Source organism: Kryptolebias marmoratus, linkage group LG16, assembly GCF_001649575.2.
Source record: "Kryptolebias marmoratus isolate JLee-2015 linkage group LG16, ASM164957v2, whole genome shotgun sequence".
Lineage (NCBI taxonomy): Eukaryota > Metazoa > Chordata > Actinopteri > Cyprinodontiformes > Rivulidae > Kryptolebias > Kryptolebias marmoratus.
Genome location: NC_051445.1, coordinates 19,925,925 through 19,943,696, shown reverse-complemented (window position 1 = coordinate 19,943,696; position 17,772 = coordinate 19,925,925). Strand labels below are relative to the sequence as shown.

At 41.7% G+C, this 17,772-nt stretch overlaps 2 protein-coding genes across 5 annotated transcripts; both read right to left on the bottom strand.

The window, feature by feature from the left end:
- Positions 1 to 4,743: 4,743 nt before the first annotated feature.
- Positions 4,744 to 13,227, bottom strand: lratd2b (LRAT domain containing 2b). Of its 4 annotated transcripts, none has more exons than XM_037980385.1 (5): positions 13,109 to 13,227; positions 12,291 to 12,338; positions 9,591 to 9,821; positions 8,280 to 9,315; positions 4,744 to 7,982 (listed from the first exon to the last, which is right to left on the bottom strand). In XM_037980385.1, exon 4 carries the CDS (start codon positions 9,137 to 9,139, stop codon positions 8,297 to 8,299), a length of 843 nt encoding a protein of 280 aa, XP_037836313.1. In that variant the 5' UTR covers positions 9,140 to 9,315; positions 9,591 to 9,821; positions 12,291 to 12,338; positions 13,109 to 13,227; the 3' UTR covers positions 4,744 to 7,982; positions 8,280 to 8,296. The 4 variants fall into 4 exon arrangements, with proteins under 4 accessions (XP_037836313.1, XP_017265292.1, XP_017265290.1 ...); XM_017409803.3 differs by having other exon boundaries at positions 8,294 to 9,315; XM_017409801.3 differs by having other exon boundaries at positions 4,744 to 9,315.
- A 16-nt stretch (positions 13,228 to 13,243) lies between these two features.
- Positions 13,244 to 17,719, bottom strand: nsmce2 (NSE2 (MMS21) homolog, SMC5-SMC6 complex SUMO ligase). The gene is made up of 6 exons (XM_017409804.3): positions 17,328 to 17,719; positions 16,486 to 16,595; positions 16,118 to 16,271; positions 14,791 to 14,882; positions 14,507 to 14,613; positions 13,244 to 13,612 (listed from the first exon to the last, which is right to left on the bottom strand). Exons 1-6 carry the CDS (start codon positions 17,440 to 17,442, stop codon positions 13,504 to 13,506), a joined length of 687 nt encoding a protein of 228 aa, XP_017265293.1. The 5' UTR covers positions 17,443 to 17,719; the 3' UTR covers positions 13,244 to 13,503.
- Between the last annotated feature and the right edge of the window lie 53 nt (positions 17,720 to 17,772).

Below are 17,772 nucleotides of genomic sequence, written 5' to 3'. Positions count from 1 at the left end.
GCAAACGATTGTCCAACATCCGGACGAGAGAGAATCCCAGTCTGAACAGTAAACACAGTTCAGTCCAACTGGAGGGGAGCCCGGGATGAATCATTAACTCTGTGTGAGGCATGTTGTGCTGGATGAAGTCAAGATTACATTTGAATGATTAAAAAGTAGCCTTGAAGGAACGCATATTGCCCAGAGTTTTAGACTGACACTCTGTTAGAGTTCTAGCCATTCTGGTCAAACCTTAAAAATAATTTTGCAATAATGCAAGATTTTATGCTCATACTATGTTTTGTAAACTATTCTCAGCTACTACCACATCAAATTTTAGCCTAATATGTGATAAGCTGATTGAGTTATAGCCATTTTTGCATGTCTTAAGGTCAGCTGGCAGTGGGGATCATCTTGAATTGGATTGACTCAGTAAGTTAATCACTTGTAGATATACATCCAGTGATTACTTTCTGAAAGTTTCATTAAAATCCTTTTAGTGGTTCATGACATGTTTTGCTAACAGACAAACGGGATGGTTCCAACAGTTAATGATAAAGTTTTAAGCAAAGATTTTGTGCAATGTGTAGCACTTGAAGTATGTGTTGTATATGACCCTCAGCTAGGACCACATCAAATTTCAGCTCAATATCTGTAAAACTGACTGAACTATAACCATTGTATGTGTTTTCTAAAGTCATCTGGCTGTGGCAGCCATCTTGAATTTGGTTGGCTCCAATTGTGAATCAATTACAGAGGCTCATCCAGCAAATTTTTTCCTGAAAGTCTGATTAAAACAAGTCTAGTGGTCCATGAGATATTTTGCTAAAAGACAAACAGGGTTGACTCCAAATGAATGATAAACTTTTAAGCAAAAGTCTTACACAATTTGTTAGTGCTCAGCATATGTGTTGGGGATCACTCTCAGCTACTACCACACCAAATTTAAAGTCAATTTTTGTAAAATGGACTGAATTATAAATATTTTTGTATTTTTTATGATCAGTTGGCTGTGACAGCCATTTTGAGTTGAGTTGACTCCAAACATTAATCAGTAATAGATATATGTCCAATGAATATTCTCTGTAAGTTTCATTAAAATTCATCCAGTGGCTCATGAGATATTTTGCTAACAGACAGACGCACGAACACACAGACATGGGCAAAAACATTATCGTCCGCCTGTAACCTGCAGCTGTGAAGGATCGACGACTGATAACGAATGCCGCGTAGTTAATTTTAGATTTACACAAACGTTTGGAGTTTCATTATTCTCTCGGCTCGCAGGAAATGGAAATGTCTCACATAAACATGATTCAGGTGAGTGGGCAGTGAAAATCCCCAGACAAACACTCGTCTGAGGCAGAGGAGTTCTTAATCAAACAAACACATTCATGTTGTTTTTGTTAAGTGTTAAAATGACAAGAAAGTGGCCTGGCTCCCATATCGCACTCTTGTTCACATCGCAGTGTTAAACTGGCAGAATCTTAATAATCTGGTGTTGTTTTTATCCTTTTCTCACATGCACAATCTTTTCCCCAGCTGTTCTTCATAAATCCTATATTGGCAAAAGAAAACCTTTGCAGTTCAGAGCCCCCTTTTTCAGAAATAAAAAGCTGGGTGGGGGAAAAAAACCAAACCCTTTAAATTAAAATAAACCCCTGTGGTGAGAGTCAAACAATAAAACACATCGTTTAAAATTATTAAGCATCTCCACAAACTAGCTTTTATACACGGTTGTCATCCCACAAGGAAAACAATTTTGCCGTACCTTCAAGGCCACATCTAAGATCCACACACACACACACACACACATACACACACTTTCCGTAGGCCTGACAGATACAATCTTTTCATAAGCTCAATCTTATAAAGTTCAGACTTTCAGTGTTTGTGTGCCAGAAGTGTTTTGGAGATAACAGCATTTTGTAAACATTGGGTGGGCTTGATTTGAGCTCTGGCTCGTCCCCAACTTCTGTAACGGTGCCAGTTTTCTGCTTGATGGGCGCGGGCTTTTCTCCAGCCCCCCGAAAGGAAACATGACAGCCTCACTGGGCCAAGAGGCTGGAGCCGCCGAGCCCGACGGGTCAAATGAAAAGTCTCCTCAGACCTCACACCTTCTGGGTCACGGCACAGGAGGCCTTGGTGGACATTTCCTTCAGGAGGTTGAGATCCTGGTTTATTTTTTTAAAGGACACATTGTGCTGTTTTGTTTTGTTCCACCCCTGCCGCTCATTCATTATGTTAAAGAGCCCTGCATATAAAGTTCTGCAAAATTTAGAAATACCCACAAAATAAACGATTCTTTCAGACAAAAATCAATAATCCTCAACTGCCTAAAAAAGGTTCTTGAGTAGGGATTGTGTCCAATGTGGAGTGAAAATGCATTTAACTTTCATTGACTAATTAGAGCAGAGGTTTTCAAAGCAGGGACCTTAAAGGAATAGTTCAGATCTTTTCAAGTGGTGTTCTATAAAAAGATTGCAAGCAATTAATATCTTACCTGTTGCAGACAGCTTTTTAAACCACCTCAGTTTGAGAAAATAGAGTTTAATTCTCTCCAGGTTGATGAGCTAATGGCTAGTCTGAGTGAGGCCAAGATCAAAGTGGATTGCTGCCATCTTAAGCAACTACAGCCTCAAAGGTTTTCATAGCAGTTTATGCAAACGCCATTTTCTAAACATTAACATTATCGCCAGTTTTGCATAACTCTGTTATTAGGCCGACTTGGAAGTGCAACTAGCAGGAAAGCAACTAGCTGTAGCACTTCCTGCACAGTCCGTGGTACGTCTAACAGGAATATCATAATGCTGATGTCAGTATAACTGTGTAATGCAAAAGTGATGGCACTGTAAGGTTTTAAAATAAAGTTTAATTTTTTTAATTTTATTTTTAGATTGGAGTTGTTTGAAAACGGCAGCAATGCACTTTGGACTTAGCCTGGCTCAGACTAGCCATTAGCTCATCAGTCCAGTCAGAATTACCCTTTATTTGTCCAAACTTGTGTTGTCAAAGAAGCTTTCTAAAACAAGTAAGATAGTAATTGTTCACAACCTTTCCACAGAACCCCACTTCAAAAACAACACTTTAAAGTAACAAATGCTTAAATCTGGCTTTTCTAGTCAAAAAAAAAAAGGTGTTACCATTTCATATTTCTGAAAAGCAGACTTGATTTTCATTTTTTTTTTTCATTTTCAAAACCAGGAACATCTTCTCTACAGCTGCGTCAGACTGTTGGAGATAAGAAGTGTTGCATTCATGTACAGTACAGGGGGAAAAAAAAATATGTCGTTCTTCCTCAGCTTTCCTGCGTGTGCGCCTGTTCTGGTAGGTTTAGAAAATAAAAAGAGCAAGTTTAAAATGCGCAGACTGAAATTGAAACTGCTCTAATGATTATGTCGACCAGTCTAATTGCGGGTCTCCTGGGGAGCTTTAAATCAGTACGGACGCCACGAGGCAGCTGGCTCCCTGCTCGGGTCGCAGCGTGTGTGGCCAGCATCACACTCTTTTACTTTTCAGCTGTTTACAGCGAAGTACTCGCATAAGCTAACAATACGGGTGACGACTGCAAGCAGGCGGACACAACTGAATATCCTGGAACTCCAGGGGTTGGTTGTTCACAGGTCTCTACAGACAGAGTCTCTCTTGTTTATTTTGTCCATGTCAGTCTATCGTGTTAGCAAAATATCTCATGAACCACTGAGCCACTTTCATTGAAACTATTAGGACGTAATCACCAGAAGCACATCTACAACCCATTAAACTTTAGAATCAGCCCCGTTCAAGATGGCCGACACAAAATGGCTACAACCTAGTGACATTTACAGACGTCGAGCTAAAGTTTGATGTGGCGGTAGCCAAGACTCAACCTGAACACACGTCGTGTTTTAACGTCATTTTTCAAGGTTTGACAAAAGTCGGTGAAACAGATTTAAAATTTATCTGAACAACCCCCCCGCCACCTGATGGCTTCCTCTAAATTACTCATTTTCCATTACCTATCGGTGTATTTCAGCAGACATTATACATCACGTCTAAATGAGTGTAATATACACTGTATAATTCAACTTCTGCTTTACAAGATGAAAACCGTCAGTGAATATTCACAATTATATTCCACTGAAAGCTGCTTCATTCAGCGTTGCTCTGATTCTGTATATTGCTACCAAAAAAAAAAAAAAAGACATAAATATGCATTAAATACAAATTATGTTTCATCACCATGGCAGACCACAGAGATTTGAGGAAATGCTAATGTGTCCGGCAGCATTCCTGTTTGCTACCAGTGCTGATAATAATCCATCTCCGGCTCCAGTGGGATCTTACCTGTCACAAAATGACTACAGAATTATCTCCATATATTACCTGAGGACACAAACACAGGCAGGAGTAACTGGCTGGCTTTGAGGGCTGTGATCATCAGCTTCCTCTAAAAAACAGAAGTGGTGGGGGGAAAAAAAAAAAAAAAAAAAATCACATGTAGCTGTTCAAAACAACCTCAGAGCCAGCTGTAATTTCCTTTGCAGCGTGTGAATGTGAACATCCTGCCCAAGTGTTTTATTGCAACTTTATTGTTTGACGCTGGTAATAAAATACTTCAGGTTCTGTCAATGTTACAACAAGTTGCATGTTGAGAATTTAAAACAATAAAAAAAAAAGGCAGCAACTGCATTAAACACAAACTTCACCTCTGCCTTAAACCCAGTAAGTGCTGTAAGTCGGTGGAGGAGAATGAAGGCCTGATATGGATGGAAAATGTTTTCAGCCTGAGGACAAGCTTTCAAAAACTGACTCATTCTTCTTTTTTTTTTTGTAAGCAGAGGTGTAAACAAAACAAATGCCCACCACTTATTTAGATATAGGTGAGAAAAGAAACCCGTTGAAGGGAAAGTTCAGATCTTTTGAAGTGGGGTTCTGTGAAAAGGTTACGAACAATTAATGTCTTACCTGTTGCAGCTTGCTTTGTGAACTACCCCAGTTTGGAGAAACACTGACGAGTTCTGAGAAGATTGACGATTCCCGAAGAGGCTGAACCCAAAGTGGACTGCTGCCGCCTTAAAACAGCTCCAGTCTCAAAAGTTGCAGAGCAGTTTGTACAATCGCCACGTGTACAAGACGGCAGTAAAAGTGCTACAGCTAGCTGTTGCCGTTAAGGTGTTTTCAATCTAACATTTTTGAGATTGAAGGAGTTTTAAGAAGGCAGCAGTTCACTTTGGTCTTGGCTAGTGTTGTACATCTGGTCTGTGGATGATACAACACATACCTCCATACTTTACCTCCAATCCAGTTCATTAAAGACACCTGATACAATTCAGTCTTTAATGATGATGTGATCCGATTTAAAATGAGCTTTGATTCAGCACACTGAAACCCAATGCGACACAGTACAACCATACAAAGGAAGGGTCCTATGCTGGTTGTTGAGACTAATTTACTACCCAATTAAAAAATGACCTCTTACAAACAGGTCTTGCTTTAAAGGGGAAATGAAAAGTGTTTCAAAGCCAACTAATAAATCAAAAGAAAGTCATAAAAAGGTGCTTGTTTTCAGAGTTTCTCATTTTTAAACATTAACATTTACTGTTAAATTAATAATAAACGATTGAGAACATTATTAGGGTCTCTTTGGCATTTTCCATGATCACCCAGAAGTGGGACGCATCGAGAGTCAAACACAAGAACGCCAGAAAGGCAGGAAGTAACAAATAAGGATAGAGCAGGGGTTGAAATGGTTCGGTGCGTTGCAATTAATTGTGTAAACTGACCCAAAACTCCAACAGCTGGGTCGTTCTTCAGCTTCCCAAAGGATAAGAAAGTTGGATGGATGTGATCCGTTTAGCTCCTGGTGAAAATAACAACCCAAAGTCTGGAGACTGACTGCAGTTAATGTTTTGAAGACAACCACCTGAAATACAAACCTTCAATAGAAGAACCACCACCTCTCGCTGTCCGAACACAGCGACAGTAACCTCCTCAGTGTCCTACAGCGGACTGCCACAGCTTCTACGTCACCAACCAAGGAGGTAACTCTGCCCACACAGACACACCACTTCAGGATTTTGACACAAAAACTCTAAAAACAAGTCATTAACCTTTTAAAAATCAGAGAAATGGACCACTTTATGGAGTGTTTTGAGATAGCGTTTAACTAAAAGAAAAAACATGAAAACCCATTACTTTTAGATTTTATTACATTTCACCTTTGAAATGACAAAAACTCTTTCATAAAACCTGACCGACAATTAGGCAAAACCCCAAAAACAAGGCGTTGTCGAAAAAAATAAAAAATAAAATAAAATCTTAACACTGCAAGCAGCAGATGTGTTTAACACTTCTTCAGTGACTCAGCAGTGAGCAGCTAATGCATTTCTATACATTCGGAATGATAAAAACACAGGTTACCCTTTCTCCTTCTGAACTATTAGCCGATCCTGATGATCAGGATGAAGCTCGTTCTCAGCGTTTGAAGCACTTCATGCTGCAGTTCTTCCACTGAACAGTAGGTGTCGTTAATGAGAAATCAGAACTGCCAAACACCACGAGCTGTGCTAGAAGAAGAGCTGCTGCACATAGAGTGTCTCCAGGACGTTCTGTATTTTCCCCTCATACACACACACACACACGAAACATGTTTTTCTTTTTAAAGGGGATGACTGTAGAACCTGCTTTCAGATTTTTCATCTAATAACTAAATTGATCTAATTTTATTGGTGTAAACTTGTATTAAACCAATATGTCTAGATTTAATACCAAAACCGTATTGACTTGGCTGCTCTACGAATTCAATCACATTGTGTGTGTGAGTGTGTGTTGGTGAAACAGTACAAACTGGTTAATCTTCACACCGTTAGCTCATTGTTCTGGTCAGAATTTAATTAGATTTCTCCAAACCGAGGTCTTTCAGAGAGCTATCGACAGCAGGTAAGATATTAGTTGTTCAAGATCTTTCCACAGAACCCCACTTCAAAAAAAAATCCAAACGACAGTTTCAGATTGCTGCTGGTGTAAAGCAAATACTCAGATTAAAAAAAACAGTTTTAAAAGAAAAACAACTTTAATTTTAGGATCTCCAACATCCCCCCTCCCATACAAGGACAAACGTTTATCTGAACAACAACAACAACGACAAAAAGTTATGGCTCTTCTGAGGACTGAACTCCTTTCAGATCATCTGAGCAGTGCAAATCGAAGTCAGTGTTTAAGATGCTCAGAATAACCTGGCCTTCCTTTTTTCTTTGGCTTGTAGTTAAAAAATAAAATAAAAATATTGATTAGCGGAGAAGTGAACCACATTCCCTAATTAAAAAGAAGGAAAAATAAAGCTTAACTCTTCAAATATATATGTATTTATTCCAGAAGCCTTCATACAAACATCTTTTTTTTTCCCCCTCTTTAGTCCAAAAAAACTAAACTGTTGAAACTGGTGAATCATTAAAAGGTGCACAGTCATGGCTCGGAACGAAGTCCACAGGTAAAAGCTGCGAGATGACTGGATAGAAAGCAGAAACGAATCCTCTGGATTGAGACGATCTGAATAAGAGCTACGAGCTGTCTCTTTTTCACTCTGTGTACGGCTCAAACACCTGAGTTTGCAAGAGGGTTAAAACAGGAAGGGTCCAGCTTACCAAAGATTCACTGGAAGAATAAAAAAAAAAAACATAACCGTCACCAATTCTTTTAAACTTTTTTCCTCCTGACTAAACAATGAGGCTGCAAAGAAGCAGCTGAGGGTGTAAAATGTTTCATAATGAGGGGAGGGGAGGGCGATGCGGGGCGTTGTTTTTCCACTCACAGAGCCTGAACTCTTAGGAGCCTGTTTCGCTAATGCACTTGAGCCCGGAGCGAACCTTCTTCCAGATATCACAGAGTTACCCCTCTTACACATCAACCTGTGAACCAACTCTCTGCACATGTGTTAGCAGGGTGGCACATCTTACTGAAGGGAAGCAGCCCCCCTCTGGACCACATGTGTCACAGCATCTGTCCGGCATCTCTCTTAGAACCTTAAAAAAAAAAAAGGTACTCATTGCAACTTCATGAAGACCGGTTTAAAAAAGCAAGAAACAAAATGAGCAATTTCCCCCTTATATCAATCATAAAGATGAAAGCATGTTGGATGTATTGGTATGCATTTACTCGTATTTGTTGAGTAAAGTATGCAGACAAGTGTTTACATTAAGCATGGACCCACATTTCAGAATTGCATATCTAGAAACCTACTCTTTCATACTGCACCATTTGTTGTAGTTCAGGGTAGCCTTTTTGTTTGTTTGTTTTGTTTCATCTTTTGCAATGAGTACCTTTAAAATCTCACCACTCAGTTCCCAAAGTGAGCCTCTCTGATGTCCTGTGTGGCGTTCAAGTGGTTGGCCAGCTCCTGCGCCACCGCGTCTTTGCCGATCTGGTCGTTCCTCCTCTTCTCCATGATCACGTCCTCCAGGCACTGAAACTCCAGGATGTGGCTCTTCTTCTCTGAGAAGACGAGTTTTAACTTGTACGGCTGCTTCCCGATGCGGATCTCGCCCCCGATCTTAAACTCCCGCTTGCCGAAGCGGCACCAGGCGGCGAAGCACTCGGAGTTCCTCCAGCACAGCTCGCGGTCCCTGGAGCCGACGTGCTCCAGCGCGTTGCGCACCACCACGTCGGGCGGCAGCGCCCGGTAGAACCGGTACAGGTCGTTCACTATCCGGCCCCTTTTGCCCTGGCTCACGTCGGTCAGAAAGTTGTTCCTCACCTCGGCGCGGTGCAGGTGGACCACCTGGAAGTCGCCCACGTACACGGCCCAGTGCGGGTATTGTCCCGTGGCCACGAACTCCAGCAGGTCCCCCGGTCTGCACCTGGCCAGGAGGCTTTCCGGGGTCTGGGTCGCGGCTCGGGCGCGCCTCTCGTACACGCACTCGTCCCGGTAGTAGACGGCGCACTCCGGCTCGTCCTCAGGGTCGAAGGGCTTCTCCTCGTGGCTCACCGCCGGGCTGTCGGACGGGAAGTGGTCGAAGCGCTCGTCCTGGTCGTCGTCGTCGTCGTCGTTGGAGAAGATGTAGGAGACGCCGATCCGCTGCGCTCCGTCGCCGCCGCCGCCGTCCGGGTCGAAGCCGTTCGGGTCCGACGTCGGCACCTCGGCGTAACTCAGGCGCGTCAGCTTCTCCACCTGGTTCCCCATGGAGACGGGTGGTGGAAGCTGGGAGCGCGGCGCGGGAACAGGATCCACCTGTTCAGGGTGCGCTGACGCGTCCGGAGGAGACGGAGACGGGAGGAGGAGGCGTGCGCGTCTCAAACTGAATCCAAAGCGAACCAATAATCCATGTCCGACTGTCTGCCCTCCAGACGATCACAGAGCTGTCAGGAAACACGCAGGAGGGGGGGAGGGGGGGGGACAGCTTTCAGGTTGCGTTCAGGGGACATTAACACCACTTCCCAGTTGAGCTCAACAGGTGTGACCTGACTCACCTGTTGGCTCACTTTTTAGCTCATTAACACACGACTGGCAGCTCAGTCTGACCTCTATGTAACCACCTCACTGCTGCTCTTACACCGACCTTTATCCTTTTTTTTAAATATATAAATAATATGTATATATAATCTCGACTAAGTCAATCTCCTCATGAACTCACCAGGCAGGAAACAGTGGAGCGTGTAGTTCCGGATCCTCCAGCAGTCTTCCGTCCTTACATGGGGGAACTGAACCGCCGGCTCGTCGCCTTCCTGTGTGGTGAGTTGTTGCTCTTCTGTGGTTTACTCTTAAACACACTGCCTGTTGTATGAAACGCTGTGTTTGTTGCACAGAAACTCGCTCAGGATCCGACGAGCGCTGGGAGGTGTTTTCATTTAAAGAGACAGTGCACCTGTCCCCACACACGCACACGCACACGCACACACACACACACACACACAGGCCAACAAATAATTAGAAAACATAAACGGGAATAAATGTCCCCTCCTTATAGATTTGTTGTCGCCATGATCAATCTGATGATTGTATTTATAACAATGGAAGTTAAGGGGCCTAGCCATCCTTGAAGGAATGCCTATCGCCCGCCACCTTTTATGTCAGCGTTTGAGTTGTGGTTGTGAATGATTCTCAGGCAAACCCAACGCCAGTCCTTACCTGAGTCTTTGTAAAACTGACTGAGTTGTAGTCATTTCTGTGTTTCCTGAAATCAGTTGGCTGTGGCGGTCGTCCTAAATCGAGCTCTCTTCAAAAGTTAATCAGATGCACACGTGCACTCTGCGATCACTTTCTGAGAGTTTCATTAAAATCTGTCCCGTTGTTCGTGAGATATTTTGCTAACAGACAGGAATGACTCCAAACATCAATGGCAAACTTTTAATCAAAAGTCAAATCACTTATCGCTCAGAGTACGTGTTGAGGGGAACACTCAGCTACTACCACACCAGATTTTAGCTCAGTCTCTCTAATATCAACTGAGTTGTGGTCAATCTTGTGATGGCTAATGTCGACTACATAAGGTGGCCATCTTAAATTGGATTAGCTCCAAAAATGAATCAGCTGTAGATGCACAACCAGTGATTACTCTCTGAGAGTTTCATTAACATCCGTCCAGTGGTTCATGAGATATTTTGCTAACAGACAAACTCACACCTGCACACAATCGTCTGAAACATTAAAACATTATGGTCCGCCTTTTGCCAGTGGCCGACAATAACATAAATGTGTTGAGACACGTTTCCTGTGAGTCAAAGAGCAGCAAACTGAAGGCAGGCGGAGGTAAACAAAACAAGGGTTTCCAAATAAACAGGTTTCCCATGAAGAACATAGGTGGATGCTGAAGTCTCTCAAGCTTTGTATGAAACATTTGTTCCCTTGGATTTGTTTTCATTGTCTAAATGTGTCAGAATACGTCTCGACGCAGGAACACCACGCAGACAGGTTTATTCTGCACGTGTCAGCAGCAGTCATTTGCAAACCTTTTAAACCTTTTCAAGTTTGTGTACAAATGAAAACATTTAAACATGTTTGGGACGGGAGCTTAAAAAGTGAAAATGCGTCATGTTTTTGCCAACATAAACAAGTTTAAAGGATAGTTCAGCTCTTATAAAGTTGGGTTCTGTGTAAAGGTTGTGAACAATTAATATCTTACTTGTTGCAGATAGCTCTTTGATGACCTCAGTTTGGAGAAATAAACTTCAATTTTTAAACTTAGTTTATGTTTCTATTTGTAGCTACTCACTTTCCATTCTGTCAATTTGTATCTCAGTAATATAAGAACTCAGTACTGTCCAACCACTATTTGAACACTTAAAATGCAGAGGAAATGATTGTTATTGACTTGTTTACTTATCCTGGTCACTGAGCGCAGTAATTAGCAAAGCCTGCTGGCTTCCTGACTTGGGTCTGACGTTATTCCCGGATCCCAGTTCTGACTTCCGAGGTAAATGGACCTCGTCGTGATTCTGACTGGATGGATGAGCAACATGGACAGGTGGCATCTTCAAATAACTCCAGTTATACGAATTTCTGAGGTTCACAAGAGTGCCATTTAATTCGGTTTTGCCGTAAATTATTATTTAGGTAGAATTCTATGATTATTCACCATCAGAAATAGCAGCAGCAGCTAGCTGTAGCACTTCAGACAGAAATATCCCAGTAATTCTGCTGGAAATGCAAAACTGATAGAAATGTAAAGTTTCGTAGAGTGTGCGTGACCCACTAAAACCTTTTTGAGGTTTCACGATAGCAGCAATCCACCTGGTCTTGACCTGGTCAGACTAGCCGTTAGCTCGTCAATCCAACCAGAAATAAACTCCTTTTCTTCGCACCAAGGTTGTTCAAAAAAAGGCTGTCTACAGCTGGCAATATTGTCCTCTTTTGTATTTTCTCCACATAACCTCCCTTTAAAAAATCTGAACTTGCCCTGAACAGAAGATCAGTTCAAAAACTGTTGAACAGTTTAGGGGAAAAAAACACTGTTCAGAGTGAAATCACTAAGAATTTGGGTTATTTTGATATCTTTTTTATGTGTTAATTGAATTGATTGAATTGCATTCCTGTATTTTGTAAGTTGACTTTTATTACCAGGACTTCCTGTGACGCTCACGTATGACTCGAAGCATCCATAAAAGACTCGTTTTAGTTGCTTCAAGGAGGGGAAGTTATCTGAGCTGCCTTAGAAACTGTGAGGAAGCCGACATTTTGGATTGGACTGGCACACCTTTTGGACATAGCTTTACCAGCAGCGGAGGAAAGTAAAAGCTCAATGCGTGGATCACGGCAGAATTTAGAAGCAGAAGTCTTATTTGATCCCCGTTACTCTGTTCCCACTCCCTCCAGCTCCAGCCTCGCCATTACTCACGTGCCAAGATGTTAGTTCACCTCCTGGCAGCCAAACATCAAATCCTCCCTGGAAAAGACAGACATCCAGGCTTTTAGCATCCCAGCCAGTCATTACACCTCGGAGCTTTTTAAAAGGGAGGAAATTCCAGGTCAAAATGTAACCAGATCGAGTAAAATGTTCAAAGGGTTATTCCTTATTGTGCAACATTTTAGGTTCACAGTATTTATGATGCTTCTAAAGAGGAAGGGCTCTGTTGATTATATGCTGACTGTGTAGTTAATGAGTTGAAGTTTCTACAATCACAGGTTACTAAAATCACCTGCATCTTGGCACAAGGTGGATTAAACACAATTAGATTTGTTAAACGGCGTTACAAAATAAAGTAGAACGAATCAATCTCAGCCGAACCATTGGTTGCCAGTTAATTTCGTCATTGTCAAAATCCTCTCAATGCCGTGTGATGCACTCTTTGTAAGGCAAAGGCAATCGGAGATTTTTGAGAAACCTCTGACGCAAGGATATTAAATGATTAGCTTCACCTAGTTTCATCTCAACACAGCCGCTGCCTGTCTTTGGAACAATGGCCTTTCACAAGTGAACACACAAACTGGTGGGNCGTAATCACGTCTAAGAGCATTCCCGCAGAGGTTGGAGAACAGTTTGTTTGTGGCTCATTCACAAATCCTGCTTCAAGGTTTCCTTTTGTGGTTCCTGGAATCAAAGTGTCTTCATTTAAAACAAAAACAAAAACAGGACCAGGATATTACTCAGCTGTGATGGTTTCCATGTCAGAGCAGAAAGTAACCAGGAGACAGAGAGGCTGCGGCGGTCACTACCTACTAATCCTGATTTCACTTCTTGTTGGGTGTCGTTGTAGAAACGCTGCCCTCTGATGGCTCAGCCACCTTACTGCATCACGTCCATAAAAAAAAATGTAAGAAACATCAAGTTGCTGAATCTGATGCCATTCATTCACTTAAAGCTTTTATTTACAACCAGTAAACAAGAAGAATACAAACCCAATCCAGTTGAAATATAAACAACACCTCAAAACTCGCTAAAATTCAATTACATATTTTTGAGGTAAAAAGCTGCATAAAGAAACTCATTTGCCATAAAAATACCTACAAACAGGGATAACTGGACTCTTTAAACTGAGTCAGAATCAAACCAGAACCATCCTCTGCTCTAATTAAACAGGTAATTCTGACAGCATTGGGTTTAATAAGGACTATATCTTGTTCTGTCTCTTGTGGCTCTGGATCTTTCTCCTCAGGATCTGGTCAAGAATGAGGTCGGACTCGGTCACGTCTGTGTTTCCACAGCCCACAACGGGACAGCTGGGGGATTGAGGGGGAAAAAAAAAAAAAAACGCGTTTAGAAGACATCTGCACAAACAAGCATAAAACTGTCTGATCCGAAAGCTTTCTCTACGTTAACTTTCAGTGCAACAGTGCAGCATTTGTTGTCTACACAGTCATGGGAAAAAGGAAGCCCACCCTCTTTCAGTTGTAGGGTTTAAAGGATGAGGGCATAATAACAATGATCTCAAATTCAAGTGTACAAAAACACAGAACAGATTCAACCATGTCATTATTTATTAAACAGAAAAGAAGCCAAAATGGAAGACCTGTGTGTAAAAAAAAAAAAAAAGCTGAGTCTTGTGGTTTCCTTCGGATTTAGGAGGGAAAGTATCGACCAGGACCTGCTGATCAAATGTATCGATTCACTGATCATTATCAGTGTCAGCTCCTCTGCAATATTGTTCCTTCCAATTTTAGAACCTGTAGGCCAGATTGTTTTTAATTTTGTCTTGATATTTAAAACCCTACAACCTGAAGAGGGTGGACTTTTTCTTCTCTTATGTCTATGAATGAAACATCAATAAGTAGACAAGCGTGTGGCCTCCAGAACGAGCAAGTTTAACCAAATTAAGATCTCTCACCCTAAACAGCAGCTGGGTTTTGTGCCACACTGCAGCTGCAGCAGTATTTCTTCAGTCAGAAGCACATTCAACACCACAGTAAGAAACAAATTCCTTAACAATTCCAACAGTGTTCCTCCGGGATAAGCCACATTTAATCTGAGTCCAACGGCAAAGCAGAAAAATTAAAAATCTATGAATTTAAGTCATTAAGGCAGCTCGGTGCCGGTCCCAGTCCGGCCCGCAGAGTTGTTTACTCCTTTAAAAACCTGACTCGACTTTCCAACCAGTCTCCCAGGAATCGACTTACCAGCATTTCTTTTTCTGACTGTGTCTTTTTTTGATCAGGCCCAGTATGGCTTCTTCGTCGTAGTGGTGGTTGCACTTCTTATTCTTCATTGGGTTCAGCATTTCCACCTTGAACACAGGTACACAGACTGCATAAGGTGACTGAGAACCATATTAGGCTGGTAAATCCGTGCCAGAAGTTAGGCAGACATGGAAAAAAAAAACAGTAATGTCACAGAGAAATGTAGGCGCTTGAACCGACAAAAGGAACAGAGATCGTCCATCGGCATTCAGGAGTGAATCTACCTGTGTGAGCGGGCAGGTGAAGTTCACTTGGCTCTGTGTGACAGCGATGTCCTCGTCGAGCTCCTCCATATTCTCCTCTGACTCCTGGTTGGCTAGAAGCACAACATGCAAATGTGACGTTCCCAGAACCGCACTGACTAAATGATGAACTGGAACACTGACGAGATGGCAGGGAGACGTGCGGCAAGCTAAGAGGTGTGCTTGGATGAAATACTTTCCACAGATTATGGCAGGATGTCAGCAGTGATGGATTCAAAACTTTTTTTTTTAACATTGAAAAAGCCACCATTCACAAACTTGCACCCTGTGATCAAATGTGTGGTATGAAGACTCTGAATACACACATGGACAAAAACATTTTTGACCACTTTTTTAGCAGCTGGCAATAATCATATAGTTATTGCTGATGCTCCTTTGTTTAAGATAGATTCACATGCAGATTAAACCCACTCCCCCCCAATGGAGAGTCGTTTGGATTTTTGTTTGATGGCTCACAGGAGACATGCTTTGGTCACATGCATGAAGGTGTGAATGGGCATCAGGATGAATGTTTCATTGTAAGTTTTCAAAAGCTGAAATCTGAGATCTACTCCTCCTCTGTTTAAAGCTGGTTTCTCTTGTTTGATGCAACCCGCCCCACAACCTCAAACCATCTGCCTTCTCTGTCCAAAATATGAACATTTTGGTCCTCAACAGAGTGTCCCTTATCCTTGAGGTGTAGGTGAACAGCTGAATCTTGTCCTCCTCAGCTGATAGTTTCAGTCTAACCAACACCTTCATTCGTGTAAACCAAGTGGCCCATTTGTGTGTCAGACCCTATCGAGCCTCTATTGTGAGGAGAGTGAGTTTAATCTGCATGTGAATCTATTTTACAGAAGATATCAGCTTTAAAAGCTTGAACTCCACACTCCTCGGATGAGAAGTGACACGTCTTCAGCTACAGAATAGAAGTCCAGTTGTCTTTGTTTTTTGACTTTTTTTGGACTTCCCATGTCCTGGATGACTGAGAATCTGCACCAGCATACAAATAATGTGCAGCTTGGTCCTAAATATTTATGGCAAGGCTGATAAAGAGGTGACTAACAAGACTGAAAGGACAGAAGTGTTTACAGCAGCTTTTATTTTAAACTATTCTAGCCAAAGATAATGGGAAGAACAGTGCAGGTTTTCTGTAAATAATTCATCTTGTAGGTTTGGAAACCACATCTTAGTTATTACACTTGTCTTCCTCAAACCCAATCAGCCAAGACAAATGTTATAACCAGGTCTAGAAATCCAATTTTTTTCTTTTTTTAACCCAGCCTTATTGTTCCTCGGGCTTACTTACCTTGTTGGAGTGAGTTCTTGATGCTGTCCTTAAAGGCAACGACTTTTGTGTGATTGTGCAGTTCAGCATCAGAGAGTTGAGCTATTCTCTCCGAGAACTGCTCCTTCACTCTGGCAGACAGGCTGAACATGGCCTCTGGCTGCTGAGGAGTAACCTGCAGAAAAGTGACAAATGTTAGGTCTCTGGTTTTCCCCAATACGTTTTAAAAGGACACAGAAAATGGCGGCACACTCGACATCGTTTGACCGTACTTGAACCTAGACTTCTTAAAGTGTCTTTCATTATTTTCAGTCTCTCTCTGAGTGATGCCTCTTAAGTTTGACCATAATTAATGAGCGCAGAGATGAACCGTCCCAGATAGCATTTACCTGAATGACTTGTTGAACAATGTCCACAAAGTGGTTTATCTCCCTGTCCAGCTTAGCGCACTCCAGGATCGCGGCCTCCATCTCTTTGATAGCAGAGTTCATCGCTTCATCTTTGACAAAAAAAAAGCACACAGTCGGGTCAATAAATACAAAACCGTGTTAACTCCATCACACAAACAAAATATAACTAATTATAAACTAAAAATATGCATGGTTAACTTGTTTTAAGTGTACATTTAGGCAAAAATGATCCAAACGAGAATAATATAGTTCTTACTAGATTAAACCTACACGGTAATGTGTAGGTTTTACTGAATGTTGTAGTTACAGAAAGGTACAAAACTGTATGTAACGACAGAGATATTGGAATTTATAGCTCCTGATACATCGTATACAATAAAATATTTATCATGTTTGTAATTAGGAGATAAAATTCAAACATTATTTTAAGGCAACTATATATATGTAGTTATTAAATACAATACCTTCATTCTGCATTGGCTTAAACATAAGGAAGTATTAAGCAGAAAAAAAACAACCTTTAGACCTTACAATGCTAATAGTATATTCAGTAACCAGTTCTAACTTCTTTATACTTTACTGCTAATGAGCAGGACCTTTATTAATAATTATCCGGGCTTTCTTAAAGTCTGTCAATATTTCTCTTTGGACTTTGGCTGCTTTTTTGCTAATTTTCTGTCCTGTTCGTGCACCTGACCACATCATCATCTGTTGCAGTGTGAGTTTAAAGCAGGGAGGGGAAGTGGACGAGGAGAAAGAAGACCCTGATCAAATAAAGCATCATTCACACTGAAACTGCTGCAGCTGCTCGACATATTTACCCTGAGCTTCCACCAGGTCTATAGCAACATCTGTAATCACGTCCATCCCTGTCCCGATTTCCTCTTGGCAGGCTTTCAGGCTCGACAGAGTCCCTTTGACAGCAGTCATAGACATTATGAAGAATAAATGCTACCTTGGCCGACTGAAAACACAGGGAACGCCGTGGTTCACTTTAACGGTAGTCCTGCTTGCTAACGTTCAAAAGCTACTTCTGCTCTCGCGGGCGGTTAATGTCCGACTTTTTTCACTAAACGCTCGGTAATGAAAGGATAAAATTAAATTAAAAACACGAGGGACGAAGGCTAAAGTTAAACAAAAACAGGATCTATGTAGAAAAATACACAAATCAACCGCGTAAACCCCCCCCCCACAAAAACCGGCTAACTTTAAACTTCCGGGTACGGGTTTTTCAAAGTAAAAGCCTTCAGCTTAACGGGGGAAAAA

Excerpts from the sequence above, each read along its gene's own strand:
- lratd2b (XM_017409801.3), bottom strand. The coding sequence starts at position 9,139 with ATGGGGAACCAGGTGGAGAAGCTGACGCGCCTGAGTTACGCCGAGGTG.
- nsmce2 (XM_017409804.3), bottom strand. The coding sequence starts at position 17,442 with ATGTCTATGACTGCTGTCAAAGGGACTCTGTCGAGCCTGAAAGCCTGC. Across the intron at positions 14,614-14,790 it reads TCACCTGCCCGCTCACACAG|GTGGAAATGCTGAACCCAAT; the intron begins GTAGATTCACTC and ends CCTGTGTTCAAG. Across the intron at positions 13,613-14,506 it reads AGTCAGAAAAAGAAATGCTG|CTGTCCCGTTGTGGGCTGTG; the intron begins GTAAGTCGATTC and ends TCAATCCCCCAG.